Here is a 25,774-nt window from a genome sequence, read left to right on the forward strand (position 1 = left end):
AAAAAATCCGCAGTTTTTTCATCTCCGAGGGCACGACGGATTCGCCTCTCCTGCCAGGTTATTCTTAATTACTCTTTTTTGGTAGGCTACAAGGTTATGATACCACTGAGTTGTTATATTTATCTATTTACCACCTGCATACCAAAATTTTAGGTGCCATACCTTTTAGAGCCTTAGATATTAGTCATTACTTGAACCCACCCCTTAAATTTCTATTCAATCCTTATAAACTGAAACTGGAAAGTCACAACACAATTGTATTCCATTAAGGGGAATTATTCTTTAAAGTTTGGACACGTGATTAATCCGATTTTCCGATTATTTCAGATTTCACCTGAAAATTTTCAAAAATTGGATTAAACAACTTTTACTTGGCTCTTAGAAATTTGAAACAGAGTATTATAATTTGTTCTAAAAGTAAAGTAATTGCATTTAAGCAGATAGTGGTATTTTGGACAAATTTCAAGCTTCTGGTGATGTCACAGAAAAAGTGCTAACATAAGCAAGAAATTATTGCTGCCATTTTGATTTTTTTATGACGTGCTATATTTGAGTGTGCCAAGTTTGATCTAATTTGGAAAATCCTATCAAAAGTTTTGCAGGGGCCCCGCCCCTCCCATATGTACGAAAAAATCCCGGAGCGAATAGGGTTAAGTAATTGTAAGTTGTAGTCACTGTTTATTGTAAGAAGTAATGCCTGTACAATAGGAGTAACAATATTATTATCATCACTTATAGGACATGGTGTATTTTCATGTCAAACGTACAGAAAAGGAGATGCCCTCCTAACATATCGCGGTGCTTTATTAAGTGCAACTGAGGCAAATGAAAGGGCAATGGCATACGCAGACGACGTTGGCAGTTATTTGTTTTACTTCAAGAATGGTAATAAAGAAATGTGCATAGACGCTACTGAATCGGACTGTCTTGCTAGATTTGTGAATGACTCGCCATCGCAATACGCAAATTGTAAAATGATGCTGAAATTAAGCGACAACAGACCACATCTTTGCCTAATTGCCGTTAAAGATATATCACCGAATACAGAACTGAGGTACGACTACGGTGAGCTGAAAAAGTTTCTACCATGGAGAAATAACAAAAAATATGAAAAGCCATTTAACTTAGCCATGCTAAAAATGAAAACTTCAGAAGACCCGTTTAAAGCTAAAACAACAAAAACAGTTACTGCTGAAGAAGTATTGATAGGTGTATTGAATTCAGAAGGCCCTTACAGACAAGAAGATACAATCCGATCTACGGCTGGGGAAAACATATTCAAATTAAATCCCTCTGTTTCACCTGTTGCCAAAAAAAAGCTCTTTAAGTCCATCGATAGTTCTGCTGAGATGCTTCAAGAACCGTACTTGAAAATAGAAGACAAGTCCAGAGCATATCGACCGCAGGTGTATCGTAACTTTGCCATTCCAGCTTTTAACTTTAAAGATGAAAGTAAAGCGGTTCTTTTCCATGCACAAGGAGAAGAAAGAGGAATTTCAAATAAATGCTGTGACCTTGTGCCTAAGAAGTATTGTGAAATTTGCGAGCAATCTTATTCAGATCTTGAAAAACATCTACAAACTGAGAAACATGTGAGTCAAACTCAAAATCCTGAAAAGTATGCAATCTTAGATGAATTATCAAATCAAATAAATGCAGAGTCAGATAAGAAAGATTTTGTCGATCTGAGGGTTAAAATTATTGAAGGAACATCAAAGTTTGACAGGAAATTGGTAAAAGAAATTGTGTTCAGCGCAGTAATCAATGGATTAATGAATGGAAAGACAGAATCCAGGAGACATAAATCATACTGCAAAGGAGGGAAAGAGAGAAGATTCCTGGATGATACAGATATTGTTCAGTTCCTTGACAGCAACATCGTAGAAATCATTAACGAAGAAATAGCTTGCTCAAACATCCTTTCAAAAGCACCTTGGGATTATCGTTATAAGGTAATTCTTCCTGAATTGGTAGTCAGAATGTTTTCAAAAGCATTAAATGTCTCTAAGGACAAATCGGAATTCATATTCAAGAGGTTTTCTTCCTTACTTAGTAAAGAAGAAGAAGAAGGAGAATCAACTCTAAACGCAGTAACCTTTAAGGAAATGGTTCAAATAGGAATGTCAAACTGGCAAAAACAAATTGAAAGTATTCTGAAAGAAGTTGAGTCAATAAAGTTATGTACTAACGCCATTAAAAAAATAGAAAACAAGAACGCTCTTAACAAAGACATAGAAATTGTAGAGATGACACTAGCGGACATCGTCGATCATATTGTTGCTGAAGAGAAAGATCATCATTCTGCAGAGAGTGTGGATTTTTCGGTTATACGAAGTAATGGAGAAAAACAAGTTAAAAGTACAGTGAAGGAAATTGATTTAAAAAACTCCTTCGCACCTTCTGTGAAAATTCTTCTGACTTCAAAGAAGGAGAACAAGGACGCTCTTAGTAGCGACCTAACTATTGCAGAAAAGACGCTGACGGACATCATCGATCATATTCTTGGGGAAGAGAAAAAAATAGATGTGCCCAATGATCCGTCTATAGACAGTGTGGATGTTTCTGCTATCCGAAGTAGGCGAAAGAAATCAACAATCAAAACAAACTCAAGGAAGTCCTTGAAATGCCCAGTTTGTAACCAAGAGAGAACAAACATTTGTCGTCATCTGAGGGAAACGCACGGCTGGTCTCGTCAAAGTGCATCAGCTGCCACTTCTCAGTTCGAGTTGAAGTTGTGTCGCAAAAAAAAAGATAACAATGGTAAAAATTATCATGTAAAAAAAATTTGCCCGATTGATAATTGTCTGCAAGTAAGAACAAATATGCCTGAGCATTTATTAACAAAACATAAAATCCCTAAAGGTCCGCTCTACTACGACTTGTTGAAGAGTGCTGTCAGGTATAACGTGGAAATAATGCCAGAAAACCTCTTGGAATCTCCACGAAAGTTAATAATGGCGCACAAAGAACAGAGCTTTGCTGTATCACACACTGTTACAACGCCATTATATAGACCTGCAAACTTGACCAATGATACTGTCGCCAAGCAAGACAACCAAAAACCGGAAATTCCGAGGAAAGATATTGAAAATCCTTCACAAAACACAACGGTAGATAAGAATTTGGAAACAACTGGATTTTCACAGCTGCGCTTACGGAACATCGTCTCATCACACACTGTTACAGCACCATTAAATAGATCTGCGAATTCAACAACTAATACTGGTAATACTGATATAGAACAAGTCGTCAAACAGCACCACCAAAAACCAGAAATCTCTAAAAAACATATAGAAAAGTCATCTGCTCAAAACATAACGATAAGTTTGAACGCAGAAACAACTGGACTTTCACATTTGCATTTACGAAGCATGAGGATTAACTCCGCTAAAAAGGACTCCAAAAAAGAGGAAGGTATAGTTTCACAGAGTTCACCCGATAGTTATGAGAGTTCAGGTAAGGAATGCACATCCAGCGAAAGTGAAGAAGAATACGATTGGTCGATTGACGAAACTACCGATTGGAGCCTTGCAATGAGTCTGGGACCAAATGTAAACAAATTATTAGACAGATTTTTTAACTACATGATTGGTCCTGACAGAAACCGAAAGGAGCGTTCAATATCCGTTATCGTTGGTGACGTGCGGCGAATTTTTTTTGCCGTTGGAGTGAAAGATGACTTAGATATCATTTTTAGAAATGGAGGTGTGGATTTCCGTGATCTGTATATTGTCAAACATTGCGGTGCCAAAGGAACTAAGCCCTCAAGTATCAAGAAATATCTGTACTCGCTGATAGACTTCTGCGAATTTTTACTTGCAGAGGACATAGTCATGGCGAATGTAAAGAGGAGAGACATGCACACATTAATTGAAAAAATTAAACAGTGGAGGAAAAATTATAAAAGGCAGGAGAAGATTTTAAAACATAAAAGGTCTGTTAATGATTTTACGATGCTTGTAGATGATGAACAGGTAAAACGCTATAATAATAGTAAAAATGCTAAAAACTCTGTTGCGATCTTTGAAACATTATCAAAATTCCCGAACTATCAGTTGAAACAACGGGAGTATTGCCTCATCAGGGATCACTTGTACACAAAGATCCATTTTACAAGTGCACCACGCTCAGGCGTAACGTCAAACATGACAATCGCAGAATTCAAAAGTTCAGAGTTGCAAGAAGATGGGAAATGGCTCATAGAAGTATGGGATCATAAGACAGTTGAGCACTACGGTCCGGCTAAGGTGATTTTAACGGCAGAGAACTACGAACTGTTGAAGATTTACGTCATTAGAGCAAGGCCTCAAACATCCCCAAAATTTGAGAATGTTTTTGTAACTTGGTCAGGACAGAAAATTAACTCTGGTGACGTAAGTAAAAGATTGCATTTAGCATGGAAGAAAGCAGGAAACTTTGTGAGCAAAGAGGCACCAAAAAATCTAACTGCGAACATCATAAGGGAATCCACAAGCACCGGATTAAAATAAAAGCAATTTTACCGCTGAAGTTGACAACCTGATGTCGCATAGTAAGAGTACGGCGGAAGACCATTATTACATAAGAAATATGAGAAAGTCAGCCAGTGTTGGGACGAATGTGGTTACAGATCTATTCTACGGAAGTGATTACCATGACAAAAACCGACCAATAGCTACTACACCTGATAAAATAGCAACTCCGCAATCAGTATGCACCCCTACTTCGCAAAACAAACGGAAGTTATGGTCTGAAAAAGAAGTGAGTGAAATAGAAACCGCTTTTAAAAATGAGGAAACTAGTTATGGTTTTGTTAAGAAGAAATGTGAGACACTTAGTTCAATAGATGCTTCACCGAGACAAGTATATGACAAACTCAGAGTGCTGAACAAAGTGAAAAGGTCTCCGTCTCAGCGTCGTTGCTTGTTTTCAGAAAGTGACTTAGATGTGTTGGTATCTCGAGGAAAGAAGTTAATAAAGGGCGGAAAGCTTACTGAAGATAGAGTGGACGAATGTTTTGAGGGTACAGGACTTCTAGAAAAGTATTCTTTCACCCAAATCCGAACTAGATTGTCCTACGAAAAAACAAAAAAGAATAAAAAATCTAAAAGAAAGGTAAGTTGATCGACGTTTGTGTTTTTTGTTAGTCTACAGTGTATTACAGTGGCGAATTTGATTGGATACTTCCATACCCATTGTCATGAAATTGCGATTTGTTTTGATCCTTACAACAGATTGGGGTTACCTGTCTAAGTTGTGCTCATATAAAATATACTGTTGGATCACAATTTTTTTTTTCAGTGCCAGGAGATGTGACAAGCCTACTACTTTGCGTTCAGCTTCATAATGGCCGACAGATGTTGTGAAAAAAGAACTGAGTTACGAATATCTTCTTGTTATTTATTAACCATGACTTTTAAGTTAACTTTTGTTTAGAAAATACTAATGACAGTAAAGTCAAATATCGGTTACATGTAGATATTTTTTATTGATTTAAATTATCTTTTCATGTCTATATTGTACTTTGAAAAACACTTTCTTGCAAAATCATTTCATAACTCAACTTCCGAAACCTGGAAAATGTTTCTTGCCAGAAATGTCCTTAAGGAACTTTCGACTATTATTATCCAACGCTTAAATTTTTTTTTAAAATATCGTCAAAGTTTGATTGTGACTTCTTTAATGCTACGGTACTAATTCCATTGAGGTATCATCGAAAAAAAGTTACCGGGCGTCTCTATTTTATCATATTATTAACGAAAAGCTAAATTTTGTTGTTGTAGCGGATCATAATTTAAAGACGTCATACAATCCCCAGCAGTAAAAAGATCTCTTGTATTTCGGGAAAGAATACGCGTAGGCTGTATGGGGGTAAATATCAATTGTGGCGTCACTGTTTTCTAGCACTGGTTCACAGTTTGCAGACTTCGGATGGCGTCATTAAATCTTGATCCATAAGTTTGTTCACATATCGGCATTTGTGTTATTTAATTTTGTTTTTTAATGTTTTTCTCATTTTTCTATTTTGAGATGAGACTGTATGAGATTTGTACGATTACCTGTTCACTACACCTGTACTTTTGACAATTTTCTTATTTAGTTTTTATTAAGTTCTGGAAGATAAAAAAAAGCGAATTTTTTTGACTCTCTGCGACCATTACTCTAAGCAGGCAAGCAATAACTTTAAAGTCGGGAGGCTGCAGAATTAGATTTCTCTCACGAGCAAGGTCATGTTAAGAGCGTTGCATTCACCACTTTCGCTTTTTGCGATGCTTGCATTACCGAACAATCTTTAACATGACCCGCGAAGGTATAAAATTAGAAGAAAAATGGCTGTGCTAATTTCATCCGAATTTCTCAACCTTTTGAGTTTTTCTTGTAAAGATATAATCGCAGATCCTAATGCCCGTGTGGACCGTAACTCTTCGAATTAACACCTGGGGTTTTTAATAAATTTTCGATTTATATAGGGGTCTTATTAGAAGGGGCGTATATTAGAGAAGGCGTTCAATAAATGTTTGTATTTTTTTCTTTTCTTTTGCCGATGGAATACATATATTTTCACATAATATCTGCATCATTATCAATATCGTCTTCGCCAATTAAATTGAGAGCGTTCAACGTCGGCATATCTTCTTTCCATACTTCATATAGTATAGGTATTTATCTTATCAGTGAAACTTCCGTTTCGAAAAAAGGCCCTCTGAAGGGGGGAGTTTATTAGAAGATCATTGAAAGAGGAGGTGTTTAATCAAGTGTGGGGCGCCTAAAAGAAGAAAGCGATTAACCAAAGCATAACTAATTCTCTTTGAAAGTAATACCCTGTCGCCGGCAGGTTTCTTAGGAATAAAACGAATATTGCCGGGTGTCTGTAAAAGCCGCCGGCATCTTCTTTTTAACTAATGCTTTACAAAATATACCGCCTGAACTCCGGAGTAAATCATGGGTAATAATTAAAAATCAGTTTTCATATGGTAAATCTGATTACACGGTAGTAACTTTAAAAGTTGCTCAACCTCATCCCCAAAGCATCTTGTATATTTTCTGACATCGGGACGACGGTACAAACTTTTTCCCATCCTGATATAAATAAAGAAAAAATGTTTGAAATGTGATTGGAAGGGGCTAACTTTGGTACCATCAACCTCGTCCCCAGGGCTCTTTTTCAATTACTAGTATTAGGATGTCCCTGGGGACATGGCTGTGGTGCCACATTAGTATACCAATAATAAAGTGGCAATAATTTCACATGTACGCCTGCAATTTTTAACCTTAACTACTCGCTATATTTGAATTGGTTGGCACCAATACCTTTTATTTGATATGGTATAAATGCAAATCCGTGGTCGAGTCAACAGTTGTTGCGAAATTGTCAATTATTATGAAGTTGTCAAACATTATGAGGCCGGTTGCCGTTGGGCGAGTCGCTCATAAGTATACAAATAATTGATAACAATTTGGAAAATTATTATCAATTATTATCAATTATTATCAATTATTACCAAAAAGGAAAAAACACCAAAATTCAAGTAACACAGCTCCAAATAAAACAGATTTTTATTCGAATAATCAGTATTTATCCTAATCTTGTCCAAATAATGACAAAAAAACATTTCTTATAAGTATATGAAATCCTACGGTAGCAAAGAAAAATGATGCAAATCTATCCGAATATTCATATTATAATAATAATAATAATAATAATAATAATAATAATAATAATAATAATAATAATAATAATAATAATAATAATAATAATAATAATAATAATAATAATAATAATAATAATAATAATAATAATAATAATTATACAAGTATACAGAATCTGAAATTTCAGCAAATATTGAACCATTTCAGCAAATTTGATGACGTCGTTACTAAAATGCTGACATCAGCAATTTTTGTTCAAGTTATTTGGGTAATATTTGTGGCAAACTCCATGCCCATAGTCCAACAACTTCTAAAATTGCCCCCTCCTCCCTTCCAGCACTGGGAAACACCCACATAACCTAGCAGGAATAGGGTTAAGGCCAGTGTGTTACAGCATTTCACTGATAAACACATGCTAGAGTTCTTCTCATATTATGAACGCGTTTGTGACTTTTGTATCAACACAAAATCGTATATCACTTTTTTGGACCACCTGCAAAGGGATTTAGCCACGTGTGTGGTTTAATAGCTTTTCCTTAAATCTTCAGGTTCAAAGGATTTGTCCATTTTATTATGAACCAAAACGGGCAAACGTTTCGGTGGTCGAGCAACTCAAGTAATTTACCTGTACCTAAAACTTAACTTCAACATTTTTAAGTTAAAATCATTTTACGAAAAAGTCTTCATAACTTTTGAAAAGAGCATTAAGTTCGTCGTGTGATTCCAAAACAATATTGAGAATTCAGGTGGCGGATCTACCCGTTTCTTAAAGGTGTAGTGCAGCTACTGTTTTGGAATCAATATCGATGCATCAATATCTTCCATAACTAGGGCCTTACCCGGCGTACAAGTTTCAATATCGCTGGTTGTGTTTATCCTTCCCTTTATAGTTACTGGCTGTTGAATTAAATCGATAGATAGGACAACATGGGATATCAGTGTAATTGATTGCAAAGCGTACTCACCGTCGTCGAGTAAGTGTTGCATGTGTTGCGGGTAACTTCGCATTTATTTGGTGGCACTTTCACGTCTGCAACTTAATTACTATGTGGATTTATTAATTAAAAATATTCCTATTCCAAAATTCTAGACAATAGGTCTCGTCAATACCAATTTCCACAACATCATCTTTGTAAACAGTCGACTTTATTAACTGCTCACAGAATATATTGCCTCTGTATGAGTAAAATGTAGGTGTATATCCTCTTCTCCTAACTTTTTTGATTAATGTTTTGCGAATTTTATTTCAGCAAATAAACTCATAACGACTTGTGGACCTATTATCGAATAAAGTGGCATTACCAGCACACCGTTTAAAATACTTTATTTGGTATTCTATAATTAAAGGTATAGGGCACAATACAATAAAAATATTCTTGTTCTGTTTGTGACATAATATTAGGAAAAAATTGAAAAATAAACAATTTTTCATACGCAGTAAGAGGAAAAGCCTCCTTATTATTACAAGCTCGTGAGCTTGTATTAAAACGCAAATTTGTCCTACAAGAATGGAAATTTTTGCCTCTCTGAGCACCGACACGGGAGTAGTCGTGTGTTCGAATCTCATCTTGGTCACTATTTTTACTTTTTTTTTCTTTTCACTATCTTGCCTGCGAGGGTGTGTTTCCAACTCGTAACTAACTAACCAAATGGTCAATCGCAACGTCACAGATTTAAACTTCGTAACTAAACTCTCTAAGTACTTGGAATTCATCTAAATGACATTTCAGGCCAAAATTGGTATTATTTTCGACAAAATTTGGCACAGTTAACAAAAAAATTATGATTGTGACATCATAATTTGGATTTTTTTCACCTAAATGTCATTTTAGGCCAAAATTTGTCTGAAAATTAAAACTACTTTATTTTCGACAAAGTTAAAAAAAAGTATGCCGAACATGATGGTGCCATCAAAGTTTTGCTTAATGTCATTTTAGGCCAAAGTTGGTCTAAAAATTAAAACTGCTTTATTTTCGACAAAAAATAGCACAGTTGACAAAAAAGTATGCTGAACATGATGGTGACATCAAAATTTTGATTTTTATCACCTAAATGTCATTATAGGCCAAAATTGGTCCAAAAATTAAAATTACTTTATTTTCGACAAAATTTGGCACAGTTAACAAAAAAAGTAGGCTGAACATGATAGTGACATCAAAATGTTAATTTTTTGTCAACTAAATGCCGTTTAAGACCATAAACGTTTCAACCGCGCAACTTTCAACCATGAATGATAGGCTGTATTTTTTGTTAGCAGAAATTGTAGAATTGGGTTGCATTTTCGGTGTTTCATAGTTGTGCATTTTTAATAGCGAGATTGCTTAAGCACCTCCTGCATCTTGTATATTGTTTAAAAAGATAAGTGTTGAAAAGATGTATTTAACTAACTGGTAAAGTAAAGGTGTTTCCACCAAAGTTTTCCAAAGTGAATGTAGGCAGAGTTAAGGTCTCCCCAAATGCCTGGAAAGTAGTCTGCAAAAAATAAAATTTCCACAAAAATACGTAAGAGAAAAACGAAAACGCTACACCTTATATAATTAATGACAAGAGCGAAATTCTTTTCGCTACGCTAATGACACGGCAACATAGTGAAATATGATTTCGGAAACACTCCGAAAAACGTAAATTTTTCGATTCCCTTCCTCTTATTTGTCTCCGCGTCATAAGCGTACAGGAGTGACAGTTCTGGTAATATATTTTTTTAACTAAAGCCATTTCCTTTTTTAAACAATTAACATCGTATATTATTTTTCTTTTTCTCACTGAGTGACTTTCTTATACCCGGTCCTTTTTTTTGAGGGGGGGGGGGGGGATTACTGAATTTCGAAAATTTTAGGTGCAGCTTGTGGTTTTTCTTCTTCCTGTCAGTCAGTTAACTCCAGACTGACCCAACGAAAATTAAAATTTCGAGGAATTTTTCGTTCAAGAAGATCTCGTAACAGAAATCACAATTTGATAGACAGCTTTTTATAAACTTTCTTCGCGAGGTTGTTTACGTGTATCATACGTCTTGTTTAATTATTAAAGTCCTGATTATTCAATCGACTAGTCCTTAGCACGTGGAAAATCCACGGGATTTACCTGTCAGAGTAAAGTCGATAAAAATATATTGGTTATTCGTAACTTAAATTTCATACGTGGCCAACACGACACGTTTTTCATAGACAAACAAATTAATATAAAGATTATTTTGATTATTCTTACAATCTGCCAGAACAACTCTATAACAAATAATAAATCGTATTTTTGTTTTGTTTTAAAAAAACATGACCTTGTGTGGTGGTCATACCCCGTGACGCTGCGACCCCGTGACACTGCGACCCCGTGACGCTGCGACCCCGTGACGCTACGACCCCGTGACACTGCGACCCCGTGACGCTGAGACTGTCAACTTAGTCGCACATGGTTAACAAAACTTTTTGGTCGGACAGGTTGATATTAACATACATAAAGTCTCAATAAACTACAATGTTATATAAGTTTGCAGTTCTATCAAGAATGGTGCTAGCTCACGGCTTCGAGAACACACAATTATGACAAATATAGTGCCTGAAAACGTGGGCTCCAAAAACGAGTTGCAAATGAGTGAAACGACAGTCCTAAGACTCCAACACACCACACCCTCAATGATGAGTGTCACGTTTTTAAACAGCAAAAAACAGTGATAAATAAAATGTACAAAAATATAAAGTATAAAAATACATCAGTTTCATAACATTAGTCCAACAATTTCGTATTCTGGTTATTTACTTTCCAATAGCTTTCAGTAGGTACAGTCGTCACAACGCGTCGTTCCGTATATGTTTTGTTTTGCATACTTTTTTCACGACGTCAGCTTGGTATACTCTTTGCCAGTTGTTTGCATTGTTCATCAGACTGCTCTAGTTAAAAAAGAGGTGGTGTCGTGCGGTTCTAATCTCATTTTACAGCTAAAACGCTTTGCCAGAAGCAATGGACTTGTGTCAAAAATTACCTCCCATATCACTGCTTACCCTGGCACCATCTCCATACGTTTTACCATAGACGTAAACATTTTTAATTAAGAGCAATTATTAACCACTGCAGTAACTTAAATAACGGTCATTACACAACTATAGCCTTCGACCAAATGATTTAAAAGTGGATCCATTGCAACGATACAGTGGTAATTTCCTGCGATGAGCGCATTATTAACAGCCACGAGTCATACATTTTCTTCTTAGAACAGCTAAGGTAACAGTCTTTAAAGTAGAATAAGTCAGCAAGTGGGCTTGACTGCACTCAGTCTTGTCTTTTGAGAGTGACGGATCTACCTATGAACTGGGTCAAACAAATCAAACGATAAAAGATTTGGATAGAAAACAGTAAAGTTTATTTTAGGATGATTGGGATGTCTAGTTTCTGCTGATGACTTCCACGGTCCGCTTGAGATAACCCAGCTAGAACTCATGTTCAGAAGAATGGCTCGAAATCTATTTGCCCTTGATTAGAGTTCTGTCGATCTTTTTACATGTGCTGTGACATTGTTTTTATTTGTTTTGTTCTTTTTTATCATTTCCCCTAAAAAAAGTGAATTATGTCCCTAAAAGCATCCTTTTTGGAGGGGTGTAACCTCTAGTTGATTCTTAAAGACCTAACAGTTTGAGTTCATCATTGCAGTGGTTAGCCGCCTCTTTGTAAATTATCTTCTCCACACACAGTATGTAAAAGCATTACTGAAAATACACGCAAAAGCCTGTTAAGCCCGTGGTAGCAAATTCATTTATAAAGAGAAAAGCAAACATTTTCTAAAAAGCGCCATTATTCCATTTTAATCGAAAAGTCCAGAAATGGTGCTAAAACAATAAGAATATAATTGGTTACTCTAATAGTGTCACTAATCTACCTAATTATTTGGAGCTGAATAAATAACAAAGCATCTATAGCAAATGGGTTAAATGATTTTTTTGTAAACATTGGTTTAAGCCTCTCAGAAAAATCCCATCAAGTAGCAGGCATTATAAAAATAGAGTGGAAGAATGTAATGTAAGAATGAAAGAATTGACTACAGCGCAAAAGAATTAATTACGTACAATAGCATGCATGTCAGATGTTTTCCATGGACAGACACACCACAGACGAGCCATTATTAAGGAAAAATGGGGCATTGAGTATGTATAAACTGAACATACACCAGGTCTAGTGTTTTGTATAAAATCAGGTATGGTTTATGCATAAAATCGAGTATTGCACTGTGCCCATGACTTTTTGAAATCAATTTTCGGAATTAAAACACAGTTAATAAACAAGATGTTCAAAAAAGAGTCTTACTATTCCAAAGGCTATACTAGTAACCAGTAGATAGTAACCATTTTATCTTGGGCAATTGTTATGGAACACAAACTTTGATGATAACAAAAATATATTTGCTTGTTCGCGCAATTTAAGAATACCACCAAACGTTTCTTGATTTTTAATGACCTAGATTATTCGCGACATTTTTAGTATTACATTTTTCTACAACTCTACAGAAATTGTAAATATTTTTTTCTCTACCTTATTGTAACCTTAATCCATCTTAACCATGGGGCTTGATAATAACACAAAGTATGGTCTCTACTTACTCCCGTCATCATTTGGTTGTAATAACATTCTCACAAAAAAATAAATAAATACACACATTTGTTTCTTGCTTGTTCTTTTTCCTCTCCGTCAAGTTGATTCTTTCAAGTTTTTCTACGAAACCTTCCCTTTTCTTTATCATTATTACCCTACTTTTCTTTGCAGCATTATTGCTCCCCAGTCCCTATATATTCACTGGTATATTGTAGGTCTCGTATCTGTGCGACAGCATACACTTTGCAGCTTCGTTACGAGTTGGGCAAACTTGAGTAAATCGAGGCAAATTGTCTGTGTTGATCAGAAGGTTTTCATAACCATTTGATTTAGCGAGATGGAGAAAATCAATGCCTATTAGCTTCTGTTGGTGTTGTCGATGATATTGACTGCAATTTTATTTATTTTCTTTTTTTTCGCTGAATATTTTGTTCTATACCAAGACAAAAGAACCGTTCTTACGCTAGTTGGTACGTTCCTCCCATATTCACATGCAATTCTCTATAAAATTTTTGTAAAACGTCTGTGGTATAACTAGAACGAACATTTCTGACCGACATCTTATACTTTTTTATGTGGAAACTTTAAAATTCTCTGAGGAATGCTTTTGCTTCTGCTAAGAGGTAGCTGTAATACAATCAACGCCAGACTTGGTTGGTTATCACTCAATTAGCTATTTTGAGTTGATTCTAAAACATTTCTGAGAGTTAGGTTAAATGCTGCAGATGAATTACTAAGTTTATTATCTCAGATCAGATGTGGATAATGTGTAGTTCGTGTGAGGTGTCGTATAACTAATTTAATTGCCCATCTCTGTAAACAAAAAATGTCAATGTGTTTACAAATCCTTACCAGCTTTTTCCCTCCTATTAACATATAAGAATAAAGGACTGGCTTAGGAGAATCAAGTATATATGGCCAAAATGCAAAACAATGCTTTCAATTCGACTTGGTCACAAAAAAGACCAACCTTAAAGTAAACAGAGTTTAAACAAAAATAAATCTTAATTAACTATATAATTATCAAGCAAATCGTATTACGCAGCCCTACGTTTCCCATCTAAGTACAGAACTCTTGGGATACAACGCTCCTTGTCGTACCGTTAATAAACACTCCTGTCACAAGGAAAAGCACGCCTGGCCAATGCAGTTTTTGTTAATAGATAAATTTTACGTCAATTATAAATTTAGTTAGTGCTAATAGGATGTATTTGCGGCAAGTCGGTCGGTATACTCGTGTAATTTTTGCTAAAAAAAACCTGGAAAAATATTTTTGTAATTAACGAAAAAAAACGAGCAAAAGAGTGACATCTTGATACGAAGTATTTTACTTATTTTAAAAAAAATAGCTAGCCACGACACAACTTGCAGATAAATTGGCGAGAATTACAGTTAGCCAGTGCAAGAATCCACGGGTCCAACGGTCGTTAGATTTTCGCACGTCATAGGATTCCTATTTCGCGCTTTTTTGACACAACATCACTCAGTATGAAGGACCATACGGTTAATATTAAAATAAAGATATATGCAAAATTTGACTTCCATTTACTGTTTACAAATTACATTCTTTAGCACATTAGGTTGCTTTTCTTCCATCTGTTGGTATCAGATTGTACCAATATTCCTTGTTCGCTCTGTGACAAAGCAGAAATAGAAAATAACTGTGACATAAGGTTTTATATATTTATATGAAATCGAAATTTAATGACAGAGATCATAGCTAAGATAGAAAAGACAGAATGAGTGAAATATAAAGTGAAGGTAAAGAATAAATTTCTGTTATACCTGGCTTGCACTATTGGGTTGTGATGGTACTTCAACGAGCTTGCATAAAGACCACGACTGTTCTTCGGTAATCGACCTCTTTCTTCATGTAACTGAAAAAATAGAAATGACTTAAGTAGAAGCAGAAAACTAGAAAACATTGTTTGAAATTTAAAAATTTTGTGCATTCCAGTTGGTCTCATATTGCGTCAATAAAAGTGCTGGAAATTTATTAACCCATGTCTGATACAACAAAAATGGATGTATCAGTTTCTCAATTTTACACTTTTAAAATCATTTAAAAGAACGAACAGGGATTCCCGCTTTAAAGATAATTGCATCCAAGCCTATAAAGTTTTTTACCTCTTCCGCCAGTGCTCTGATATGGTATGGTTCAAACCCACAACAACCGCCGATAAAGCGCACGCCTTCTTCATATGCTCTTCTTGCAAATTTATGAGCATCCCAACGTGAAATTAATCGGGATTCTAGTGCTGTGGAAGAACAGAGAAAGTTTATTTATCATGTACGTAACAAGATAATTGGTTAAATAATCCTGTTTTTTCTTTGAATTGAAGCGTATCTCCCTGGAAATCTACATCATTAAAGTTGGAAAAAGGGGAATGTTTGCAGGCTTGTCATTAATTTTGTGCACGTTGATTACTAAAATACACAGGATCCTTTTGTTTGGTTTTTCGGTTCAAAGAAATAAAAAAAAAACTTTAAAACATGATTTAACCACGATAGAGACATACCAAGTGCAGTTTCAGGTATACTTGCAAACCCATCTCGTCCACCATCAGCCGTGCGATACCCAGCTGGTTGACACATCCAGTGAACTTTAATTCCTTCTTTTTCAACGGCTGCCTTCATTCTTTTTAACGTATTTAAACAGATATCGGGTTCAAATCGGCAGTTGAGACCAATTATATCTGCACCTATGGAAAAATGATGTGTGAAACAAGAGTCTAACAATATTTCTGACAGAAAATTTAAACCGAGTTACAAATAGCAGGTTTCTTTTTAAATAACACGTTTTATGATTTACGGTTTTCCCTTCCAGGACGACTTACCCTATCGACAATAAAACAATTCTCCTCTTGTTCCTGATTGGTCATTACTTATGAATTATGAAATTTTACGCGCCTACTAAACTATCTTGTTTAGGAAATGAAAAACTTTCAATAGGGGGGACATTATTCGATTACAAGTCATTCAGGGAAAGGAATTTGGAATAAGGACTATCATTGTCTGGAAGGAAACATAACAGAGGGTTGCCAGCCATTATTATCAACACGATATATAAATCTGATCGTGATACGGCTTGCCATAATACATCTTATGTTTGTGGACAAAAAATTCTTCGTTCACAAATTTCCATACAAAAAATCTCTTTTAAAATCCTGACCTGATTTAGCCAACCTAATTCCGCATTCTTCAATAGAAATATTGTTGTGATCACCAAGTGGACCGATGCACATAGATATAGCAACAGGCAAACCTGTCTCTTGCATAACTTCCACTGCCCATTCTGCTTCCTCAACATTCATGAAAAACTTAAATATAAAAGTTACTAGCAAATAGGAGTTGTTCCTTTCGTAAAAAGGAGTTTTGTAATCGGATGTGATACAAACACTAATGCATTCGCTTTTTGTCATCAAATGGTCAGAATATATAAAATCAGTTCACAAGGCGCACACGAATATGTAGCAATAAGAGGGTGATGAGATAGCAGCACTGGTTATGTATAGTACCACCAGTTCAGGATATTTTATCAAGAAGAAGAACTTACTTCTGCTATCAACAGATCCATTCGAAACGATTGGTAAACAGCAATTTGTGTTCGGAATTCTTCTTGGACTTTTTCCTTTCCTAATTTTTTTCGATAAGAATCGGTACTGCTTACTGGTCCAGCTGCTAGACATCCTTGTTCCTTAGCAACTTCTTGAACAATTTTACACCCATCCTCACAAATCTCTTTTGCCTAACAAAAATATATTAATGTTATGTAATGATGCTCTGATAGTATAAAATCAGAATATAAAATAAGAAACATATTGAAGATGAACCGACGGGTTTATGATTTAAATCTAGGGTTTTCTCGGTGGATCAAAAATCTAAATAGTGAAATTTGTAAACAAAATTAGTCCCTTAACGTAACAATATACTTTCTTTTATTGTATTTTATGTTTAAACTTTCCAATAATTTAATTGTTTTAGATCCTATTAAAAATAAATGTTAAACACTTACGCAAAGCTTGTTGTCAGCCATTCTTGCTTTGTTCAGATTGTCATCTGTTCCGTTGAATGAAAATGCTTCCAGTATATCTGCCCCACAAAGTGCAAACTCCCGATGAATTTCTCTTACTACAAAACGAAATGTTATAGATTTTGGTAAAAAATACGCAAGCTTTAAATTATTGACTGGGCATCTTCTGTCATCATTGGTTAAGCTTTTTACAGACATAACTTGATATAAATAAGTCACTATAATAATCACCGTATTCTGTTTATAACCGTTTCGTGCAGTTTTATTTTAGACCCTCCAGAGAGCCATTTAATCATTTCATCACTAACGGGAGAAATAAAACACAAAATATACATACAGAAAATATGCAAGGAGAGAGAAAATCCAAGGAGGGCTAACAACCAGTACATTATTAAAGCGTAGTCATTTATATCTTATTATTAACATTTAATATTCACCTATTTTAGCTAGTAGTATCAACTAGTCGTTAGCCCTTGGAATAATCCACGAGGCCGTCCTTTATATATCGCTTTTCGTGTTTCTGTAGCACGACGTGTTTTTCGCGCACAAAATGACAGACGGAATACGGCTATAATTAACAAAATGATAGCCATGGGACAGTTATATGTCTCTAAAATCTAAACAGTGTTAGTACTACTAAGCGTTCTGTTATAAGCAACTACACTCTTGATCAAAATATGTTTCAGACATAAGACAACTAACTTCTATAGTATTATTAATATTAATATTATTCACACATTTTGACATTTTGACTTTTATCTTTAGAGCAGACTTAGGAGTTAGGATGTTAGGTTATTTGGTTAAGTCCAAACTCTTAAAATTTGCTAATTGTTGCTGACGTCAACATTGTTACTTTCAAAAATTTGGATGACTTCGTATGCCCAAACGTGGATAATTTGGTGTGACAAGGGTGGATAATTTGGTGTGCGAGCGTGCCAGAGAATGTGACTAGCACCTTTTCAACGTTGTCTACCTGGTCCATATGTGTGCAAAAGTAGCGAATGGTAGCCTTTTGTACGTAGCCCATTGGCTGTTTTATTTTTGATTTGACTTTTGTCTCCATATTTCAAATATGAGGAAAAATTTGCCTTCGTCTCAATATTTTTATCCAAGGTTGTAGGTTGCTAAAGGCTCGGGCTAAGATCTGGATGAAAACGTAAATAGAAGACAAGTATTTTACCAGACTAAAAATGGGGAAAGTTAGGTTTGCGATTTCCTTAGCAACCGAGTTTAAAATGAAGATTGGGCTGCCGATAATAAAAACGTGTGCTCTGCACGAAAACTGCTTCACAGACAATAAATTAATGTATTTACTGGAGAATAAGTAACAAAGTAACAAATGTACCTGCAGTAGGATATTCAAGAACTACTTCCGGTGTGTAAGGACCAGCAGTGACATATCCTCTTCGTTCCAACACATGTGTGTACCCTCCATCGCAGATGATAACTTCTCCAGCATTAAGACGATCAAGAATGGTTCTTTTCTACAAGAAGAAATTAATATTTAAGAAATTAGGCATTTTTTAAAGGTGGGGTTTTGTGCAAAGAAGAGCTGACTATTTATCCCACATCTAACTGAGGTTTGTTGCTGGCGCCTATATTAATTTAAAGTAAACATATGTTTCTTATAAATTTCTTTATCCTTTTGCGTAAAATCAACTCTTCTAAAATTTAGGATCCTGTGGGACATAAGCGAAAAGATTTTTTATAGAAGAAAAAGCCTTTGCGAGTGAAAAAAAAAATGGCGTAGTCGCGTAGTCAATCTTCGCCTAAATTGACTTTTGAAACGTTGACGTGCAGATGTATTTTATTATTAAATAGCGTTTTAAATCAACATAAAAATTCTAGTAACGATAAAGGACTCACGTCAATTTGGGTCAATTTTAAATAGTTATTTATTATTGTACTTGCATGCGGTTTGTTTCTATTTACATGCAATTTCTTTTTTAGTTGATGCATGCGAAATTTTATTAAGTACTGCCTGTTAAAAGATGCTTTGTGCAAAAGAGCAGCTTTTGAGCTCGACGACGAAACTGACTTCATTCGAAATTTAGCGACGTTTTTCATTCTAGCAGCAAATAAACAATCAAAAACCCTGGAGACGAGGGTGAATCTATTACGTAACTTAACTATTCTTCAGCAAAAATTAAAAATTGACTATATGATAACGAAGTAAATCGTTATAAACAAATTTTCTGCCAGGATTTTTTAACTGTTAGTTTTGAAACAACTTTCAATATGCATGAATATTGTCTATTTCTTGGATACGTTTTTCGCTTTTGAGTAAGCTTAAAATTTGAAACAATCTTTTGTTTACGGAAGCCACCATATTACCTATCCAGTAATCAGTAATTTTATATCTTAATAAAGATCATACAGCGTTATTATCATAAAGTAAAAAGGATAGACTGAATAAAGTAGCCCTTTTTAATAGGACGAATTTCTTAGATAAGAATAGTGAAGTTAAAATAATAAAATCTATATTTCATACTTAAACTAACACAAGAATAAAATGTACAAGAAAAATTAAACGTGTTATAATTGTCAGTAAGGTATACCTCAGATAAATTCATGTCTTAACGACGTCGAATAATAATGTTTGCAACCTTTTCTTTTTTTTGCAACAAGTTGTAAGACTAAACAAAAAATTTTGATTTTATCTATAAGTGTTTAACAAAGCTCATGTTACAATAAGCGGACGAGATTATGCAGTCGTTTTTGCACGAAGTTTTACGGTGTATTTCTGGTTGATTCGAAAAACCGACATGGGGGAGTATTTGCTTAATTCTCCAATTGTGCAGAAATAGTGATCATGTTACTGATAAATAAAAGATCACAAAACAGCAGGAAAAACCGTTGTAGCTTTGTGACACTTGTAATTACATAAGTATGGGTGGAAAAATAAGCACTTCTTTTTAATGAAAACGTCCAATACGAGTTTTGCCTTAACGCTGTTTTCCACTTCAAGAAAATTTTGAACTTTTTATAATCTCCAATTACCCTAGCTAACTTGTGATTTTTAGCTACTTTCATTTCCCAAAATATATTTTGGTTTAGAGTGAAAATATCTAGCCTGCTAGCCATAATCTTGTTTAAAATATGTTTATATAAGATGGCTAATTTCGAAATTCAACAACAAATAACTGTATGGGCTATTATCCACTCATTTTAAACTTGTCAAAGTTTATTTGTTAGTTAGAATTTTTCCCTAGCTAAGTGACCAGTAATGTTCAAGAAGTCCGACAATAAACTTCCCGATCCTAGCGAACACGTCGTCACGTGATCCCGTTCCATGCCCAAATTTGCATGGGGTAAAACATGGATTTTTCATAGTCAAACCGTTACAATAAAAACGTTAATAAAAAACTTACAAGCAAATATAAATAATACAAATGAACCAATCTGGAACATATTGAAGATTTAGCCAGAAAAGAAAGAGATCCTGGAATGGTCCAGTCTTGAATTTAAAGGTTTAAGTATCTAGTGACTTGTGACTAATATTTTTTGCCGATTAAAATTTTTGCCGACTTTTTTATTACCGACCAAGCTTTTTTGCCGACTTTTTTTACCCGACCAAACTGTTTTGCCGATTTCTTTTTTTTTTTTTTTTTTTTTGCCGGACACCACTTTTTGCTGATTTTTTACTGAGGAAAATTTTTTGCTGACCACCTCTTTTGCGTGTTTTCTACCTTGTTGCTACTTTTTAACAGTTTGATTCAATTTTTATTTATTTTCACAGTATGATGTCAAAATTTCCAGTAACTTTTTTGTCTGGAAATTGGTCGGCAAAAAGTGACTAAATTCAAAAATTTAGTCTGCAAAAAGTGATCAAATTTTGTCCAAGTGACTTATATTTTTGCTGACTTTTTTTTTTTGAGATACGGCATGATTACGGCATGCTATTCCAGTTCATAATGTCACAGCCGCCGCTGGATGTACATAGAATTTGTGTATTTGTTTTATTTTGTGTGTGCGTGCCATGACCCTGTTCTTGTCTCCAAATTCGTGTAAGGGCTCTCACAAGGCGATTCTCTCCTCGCTCGTATAGTCCCTTGTGCTATCTCGCCCTTTGTGTAGATTTGGCTCTTTTTTCACTTTTTTATGACTGACGGCGCTCAATAAAGAAAGCGCCGTCAGCCATAAGAAAGTGAAAAAAGAGCCCTGGGAACGAGTTTGCGTATATAACCATCTAGTTTTTAAAGATATTTTGTCCTTAGGGAAATTAGCTTTTTTTGTTTCTTTCGTTCTGCTACAAACCACAGTTGAATATGGTTGTATACAGCAAAATATCGCAAAGCAATAAATTTGACCATGCTTAGTATCGCTGACATCACACTATTGTCAGCAGTTGTGCTTCACCCTTGTAGTTGGCTTGGACTTTTGTCCACTATATTTCCACGAATATTACATAATCTCCGTCGAAAATTAGTCAATCGTGTGTGTTGACAGCATCTACATTACCTGTTTTATATAAAAGAGAGAAAATCAGGTTGTTTTTTCTATTGCGACACATTGTATTTTGGAATGTTCACTTCCATGGTGTCGGCGAGTGACCATGATAAACTTCGTTAAAATTGATTAATAAAAATCTTGTAGCGTCAACTTTTTTGTAGGATTGTAATTTTTAACTTAATCAAACTAAAAACTCTAAAACAAATGATAAAAAACTATACACCAAGTATGAAAATAAACAAGACAGACTGACACATACTGACATTAAAAGACATACTACAGAGCACCCTAACATATATAACAATTTAAATTGTAACAAAGAAACTATACAACACAATTCATGAATATCATGAGGTAATACAAACAATACACAAATTCTATAAGGGAATTCATAGATACACAATGGAAATAAAATATAATAGACTGAATATAACTTTATACATAACATGACATGTAACATGCATCTATATTTAAACACAACTTAAACAATGATAATTAAACTAAGGACATAACATGCACTTAAGATAATACATAGAAACACAGGTGGTATATACGCTGTGTTTTTGTATAATTCAAAGCAAAACTTCAAAGCAAAAGTATGGGGACTTTACAGTGATAAAGAGTTTTCTTGCTGCTTTATAGAAGAAATTAGCTATTGCAAGTTTTTTGAAAATTTATAAAGAAAAAGAAAAAATACAAATTTCCTGAATTACATGTTTTTTATAACTTTGATGTTTTGACTTTAAGATCATATTCAGCATCATTAAATTGGTGTGTGTATAAATTTTAATTTAGTCCGACATGTAAAAATGCTGTTTTGGTGGTATTAATGTTACAGTCAAAATCTTCTAAATTTTCTACTTGTACTAATAAGCCTCGGTTTCAGGTAGATGTCACTTGGTACAAACCTGTCGCTAGATTCCGAGGGACACTGACTAGTCTATTATATAATAATCAACTGCCCGACTGTCCCGTTAAAATTATAGGAATAAATAAGACTAGCTTGCTGCTTTTTAGAATCCTTGCTTGAAATCTACGTTTGCAGTCAAAATCTTAAAATTGGTGAGTTCAAGATTTTTATGTGACTCTAAAAAGTGTGGCAGTGTATTTATCTTCATTCGTCTTTATTTATCCTTATATCCCTTTTTCTGTAAAAATCGGATCCTGCTGGGTTTTCCAAAAAAGCCAGGTTTAGACGACACGATCTAATTATAGGCAGTGAGAAATTTCCAAAGAAAAAGTGTTTAGAAGAAATAAGATGATTTAAGTAATAGCCATATTAGTGGATTTTAACCCCAACCTCATTTCCAGGGCATTTTTCTCCTTTAGATGAATTTTATCCGCGGGTAAAGCATAAATGAGAATGACACGCATTAAAATAGGACCTATTATCACAGAGGACAACATACTGTGTGCTATTTATGCATGAAAATGTCTGAAGTATTTTGTAATAAAATAAATTTATTATATTCATTTCGAGAGCATCATAATGGCATAAATAATTTCTTATGATCTATCTAAGGTACCAAAATTACTTTCCCACGTATAAATTCAAGTTTTTCTAGGAATTCTTTTACTTTATTGTTTTAAATCAACTTATTTATGCACAAGAACTCAAAAAGCGAACTAACAAGTTCATTTACAAGCAGCTCGCAACATGGCTTATCATGGTGACGGGTAAACGTTTTTTATTTTATTAATATTTGTGTAAATAGAGTGGATTGCAAAAAGAAAAAACTAGTTAGAGGAAACTGTCTTTTATAGAAATTATTTACGATTTACCTTTTTTGGTAAAGAAAACGTTTTGACCCAGGAAATAAAAATTGTTTCGGGGACGCACTTCTTTGTATGTATGATGCTGTTTATACATAAGAATGCTAAAAACGTCACGCTAAACATCTATATTGTCCAATCATTAAATGTTTCAAAAGTATTAGAATTATTTAAAATGAAAACCTTCTCTCATACGATAACTTAGATGCAAACGAATACCAGAAAAATAGACACGTTCTCACATTCGCATGCTAAAACCAAACACACTTGAAAGTCTGTGAAAAAATAAAATAATTATTAACCAATCATGTTGCACAATTTTGATTTTTAAATAACTTTTTTGTGTTGTAGTTGTGGAATATAGTAAGACAAAATGTATTGTATAATACAAGATTATTTTGTTTCATGCACTTGCATTGACAATTCTAGCGTTTGATAAAAGCTTTACAAGTTCAAAATGGGAAGATGACACAGACCTTTGTACGTTCTTTATAAGAAATCAATTGTTTTAGTTGTAAAAGCTTTTCGTAACGTGTTGAGAAGAAAGAAATATTTCACATAATAGCCATATAGAAACACAAAACAAGGTATGTATCTTGAAATTATAAAAGAACAGCATCAAAATTACAATAACCCTTAATTTATTTTTTCCTGTTCTGACTATACATACCGATCAACCATAAGTTACTATCTGCTTCGACCGTAGAACAACTAAATAATTTGGAGTCGCCTTACTTAAAAGAATCAAAAATACGTTTCTTAGAGGCTGGTGTAAAAACTGCATAATGATTACATTACCATACTGAGAGTGTCGTTTAAATCTGATTTGACAATGATTCTACTTTTCCCATACCCTTTTCCTTTTATTTTTTTATTAAATATTTTAAAGAATTACTTGCCAATTTAATATTAAACTTTTCAGTTTAGTTACTCTCAACTTTTCTTTCTTCTTCACATTTCTACTCACTCTTAGTTTCCTTGCAATTTTTTTTTTATAACAGCACGATCAACACTTTTTATTCTTCAAAAATCAATTTCGAATTTTGAATTAGCAAGAAAAGCTTATACATATTTTGAGCTTGGTTTACACTTGGTCACTCGTTGTCACTTGTCGCCTTTCATTGTCACTCGTTGTATGGGTTGTTGCCACTTGTCGTCTCTCATTGTCACTCGTTGTATGGCTTGTTTTCACTCGTTGTCACTCATTGTCACTCGGTGTATGGTTCGTCTGTTTTTTTTATTAACGAGCCGTTTAAAAGCGTATTTTAAAGACATTTTTTAACTATCCTCTCCAAGTAATATAGTAATATTTACTTAAAAGGTCATATTTGGTTGGATCGTAAATTTGTATAATCACATGCAAAACGAAAAAGTGATCATAGTCAAAGATTGTGACGAAGCTTATATCTGTGAAGCAATCAACGATGCACAAAATGTTTTCGAAAGAGTAGAAAATCCCTTTTAGGACATAAAACTAAACTCATCGTCATTATTTTATATGTTATGTGTAACTGTAATATATAAAAGTTTATTTCGAAAAACAGTTTTAATCGCTCGTAAGATATGTTGTTGTAGTTTTTTATTTTCTGTACTTCCACTATCACTTTTTGTCATTGTATATATAAAATTTCACAGCCTAACAGCTCTCAGAAGACCGGCTTTAAGAATAAAATTTTAGTCACTTCCAAAAAGTTAGTCACATTTGTCCGACCTTTTTTTCGTCTGATAACGTATACAGTGGAGTCCTGCTATCTCGAACTCTGAGTGGAGTGAAAAAAATGTTAGCATTTGATCACCTCTTTTTTGCTTAAACAGAATTTTTTTTCAATATTTGTAAGGAATTGTCAACATCTCTGTTGCTTAGTGCTGCCAAATCTTCGTCATCATTATCAATCGGCACGGGAAACATTAAAATATTAGAAGTGTTAGAAATATATTCTTTTCACAGAAATATGTACAATTTTCATCTTTTTTTACAAGGCTAGCTAACCAGGCGATGCATGAAAACTGCTATTACCCAACTCGTTGGGAATACATTCCAGCTCTCTCTTCTAGCAAGTTGCCGTCTTCTGGAATCTTTTGACCTCGATTTGACAAAGAGACCCGGAGCACCACACTGTCGAGTTTATTAAAATTACTCTCTCTTAATTTTTGCTTTTTGCTGGAAAAGTTGTTTTCCAAAGCTTTCAAATACTTTTCTTCATTTTTAAGTCAAAATTGTACTTGGCGGGACTGAATAAAGGATATCTTTATTTAAAATCCCTTTCTCTATTTCTTTCATTGAATGTTTTTTACAGCAAGCTTCGTTTTGAC

The 25,774-nt window shown here is 34.3% G+C and overlaps 1 protein-coding gene across 1 annotated transcript; it reads right to left on the bottom strand.

Annotated features, from left to right (window-relative positions):
* Positions 1-14,545: 14,545 nt before the first annotated feature.
* LOC130640969 (betaine--homocysteine S-methyltransferase 1-like) lies at positions 14,546-19,935 on the bottom strand. The gene is made up of 9 exons (XM_057447590.1): positions 19,795-19,935; positions 18,582-18,720; positions 17,219-17,334; positions 16,760-16,951; positions 16,376-16,523; positions 15,723-15,905; positions 15,331-15,461; positions 14,989-15,080; positions 14,546-14,837 (listed from the first exon to the last, which is right to left on the bottom strand). Exons 1-9 carry the CDS (start codon positions 19,807-19,809, stop codon positions 14,780-14,782), a joined length of 1,074 nt encoding a protein of 357 aa, XP_057303573.1. The 5' UTR covers positions 19,810-19,935; the 3' UTR covers positions 14,546-14,779.
* Positions 19,936-25,774: the final 5,839 nt, after the last annotated feature.

This window comes from Hydractinia symbiolongicarpus, chromosome 4 (assembly GCF_029227915.1).
Source record: "Hydractinia symbiolongicarpus strain clone_291-10 chromosome 4, HSymV2.1, whole genome shotgun sequence".
Taxonomy (NCBI): Eukaryota; Metazoa; Cnidaria; class Hydrozoa; order Anthoathecata; family Hydractiniidae; genus Hydractinia; species Hydractinia symbiolongicarpus.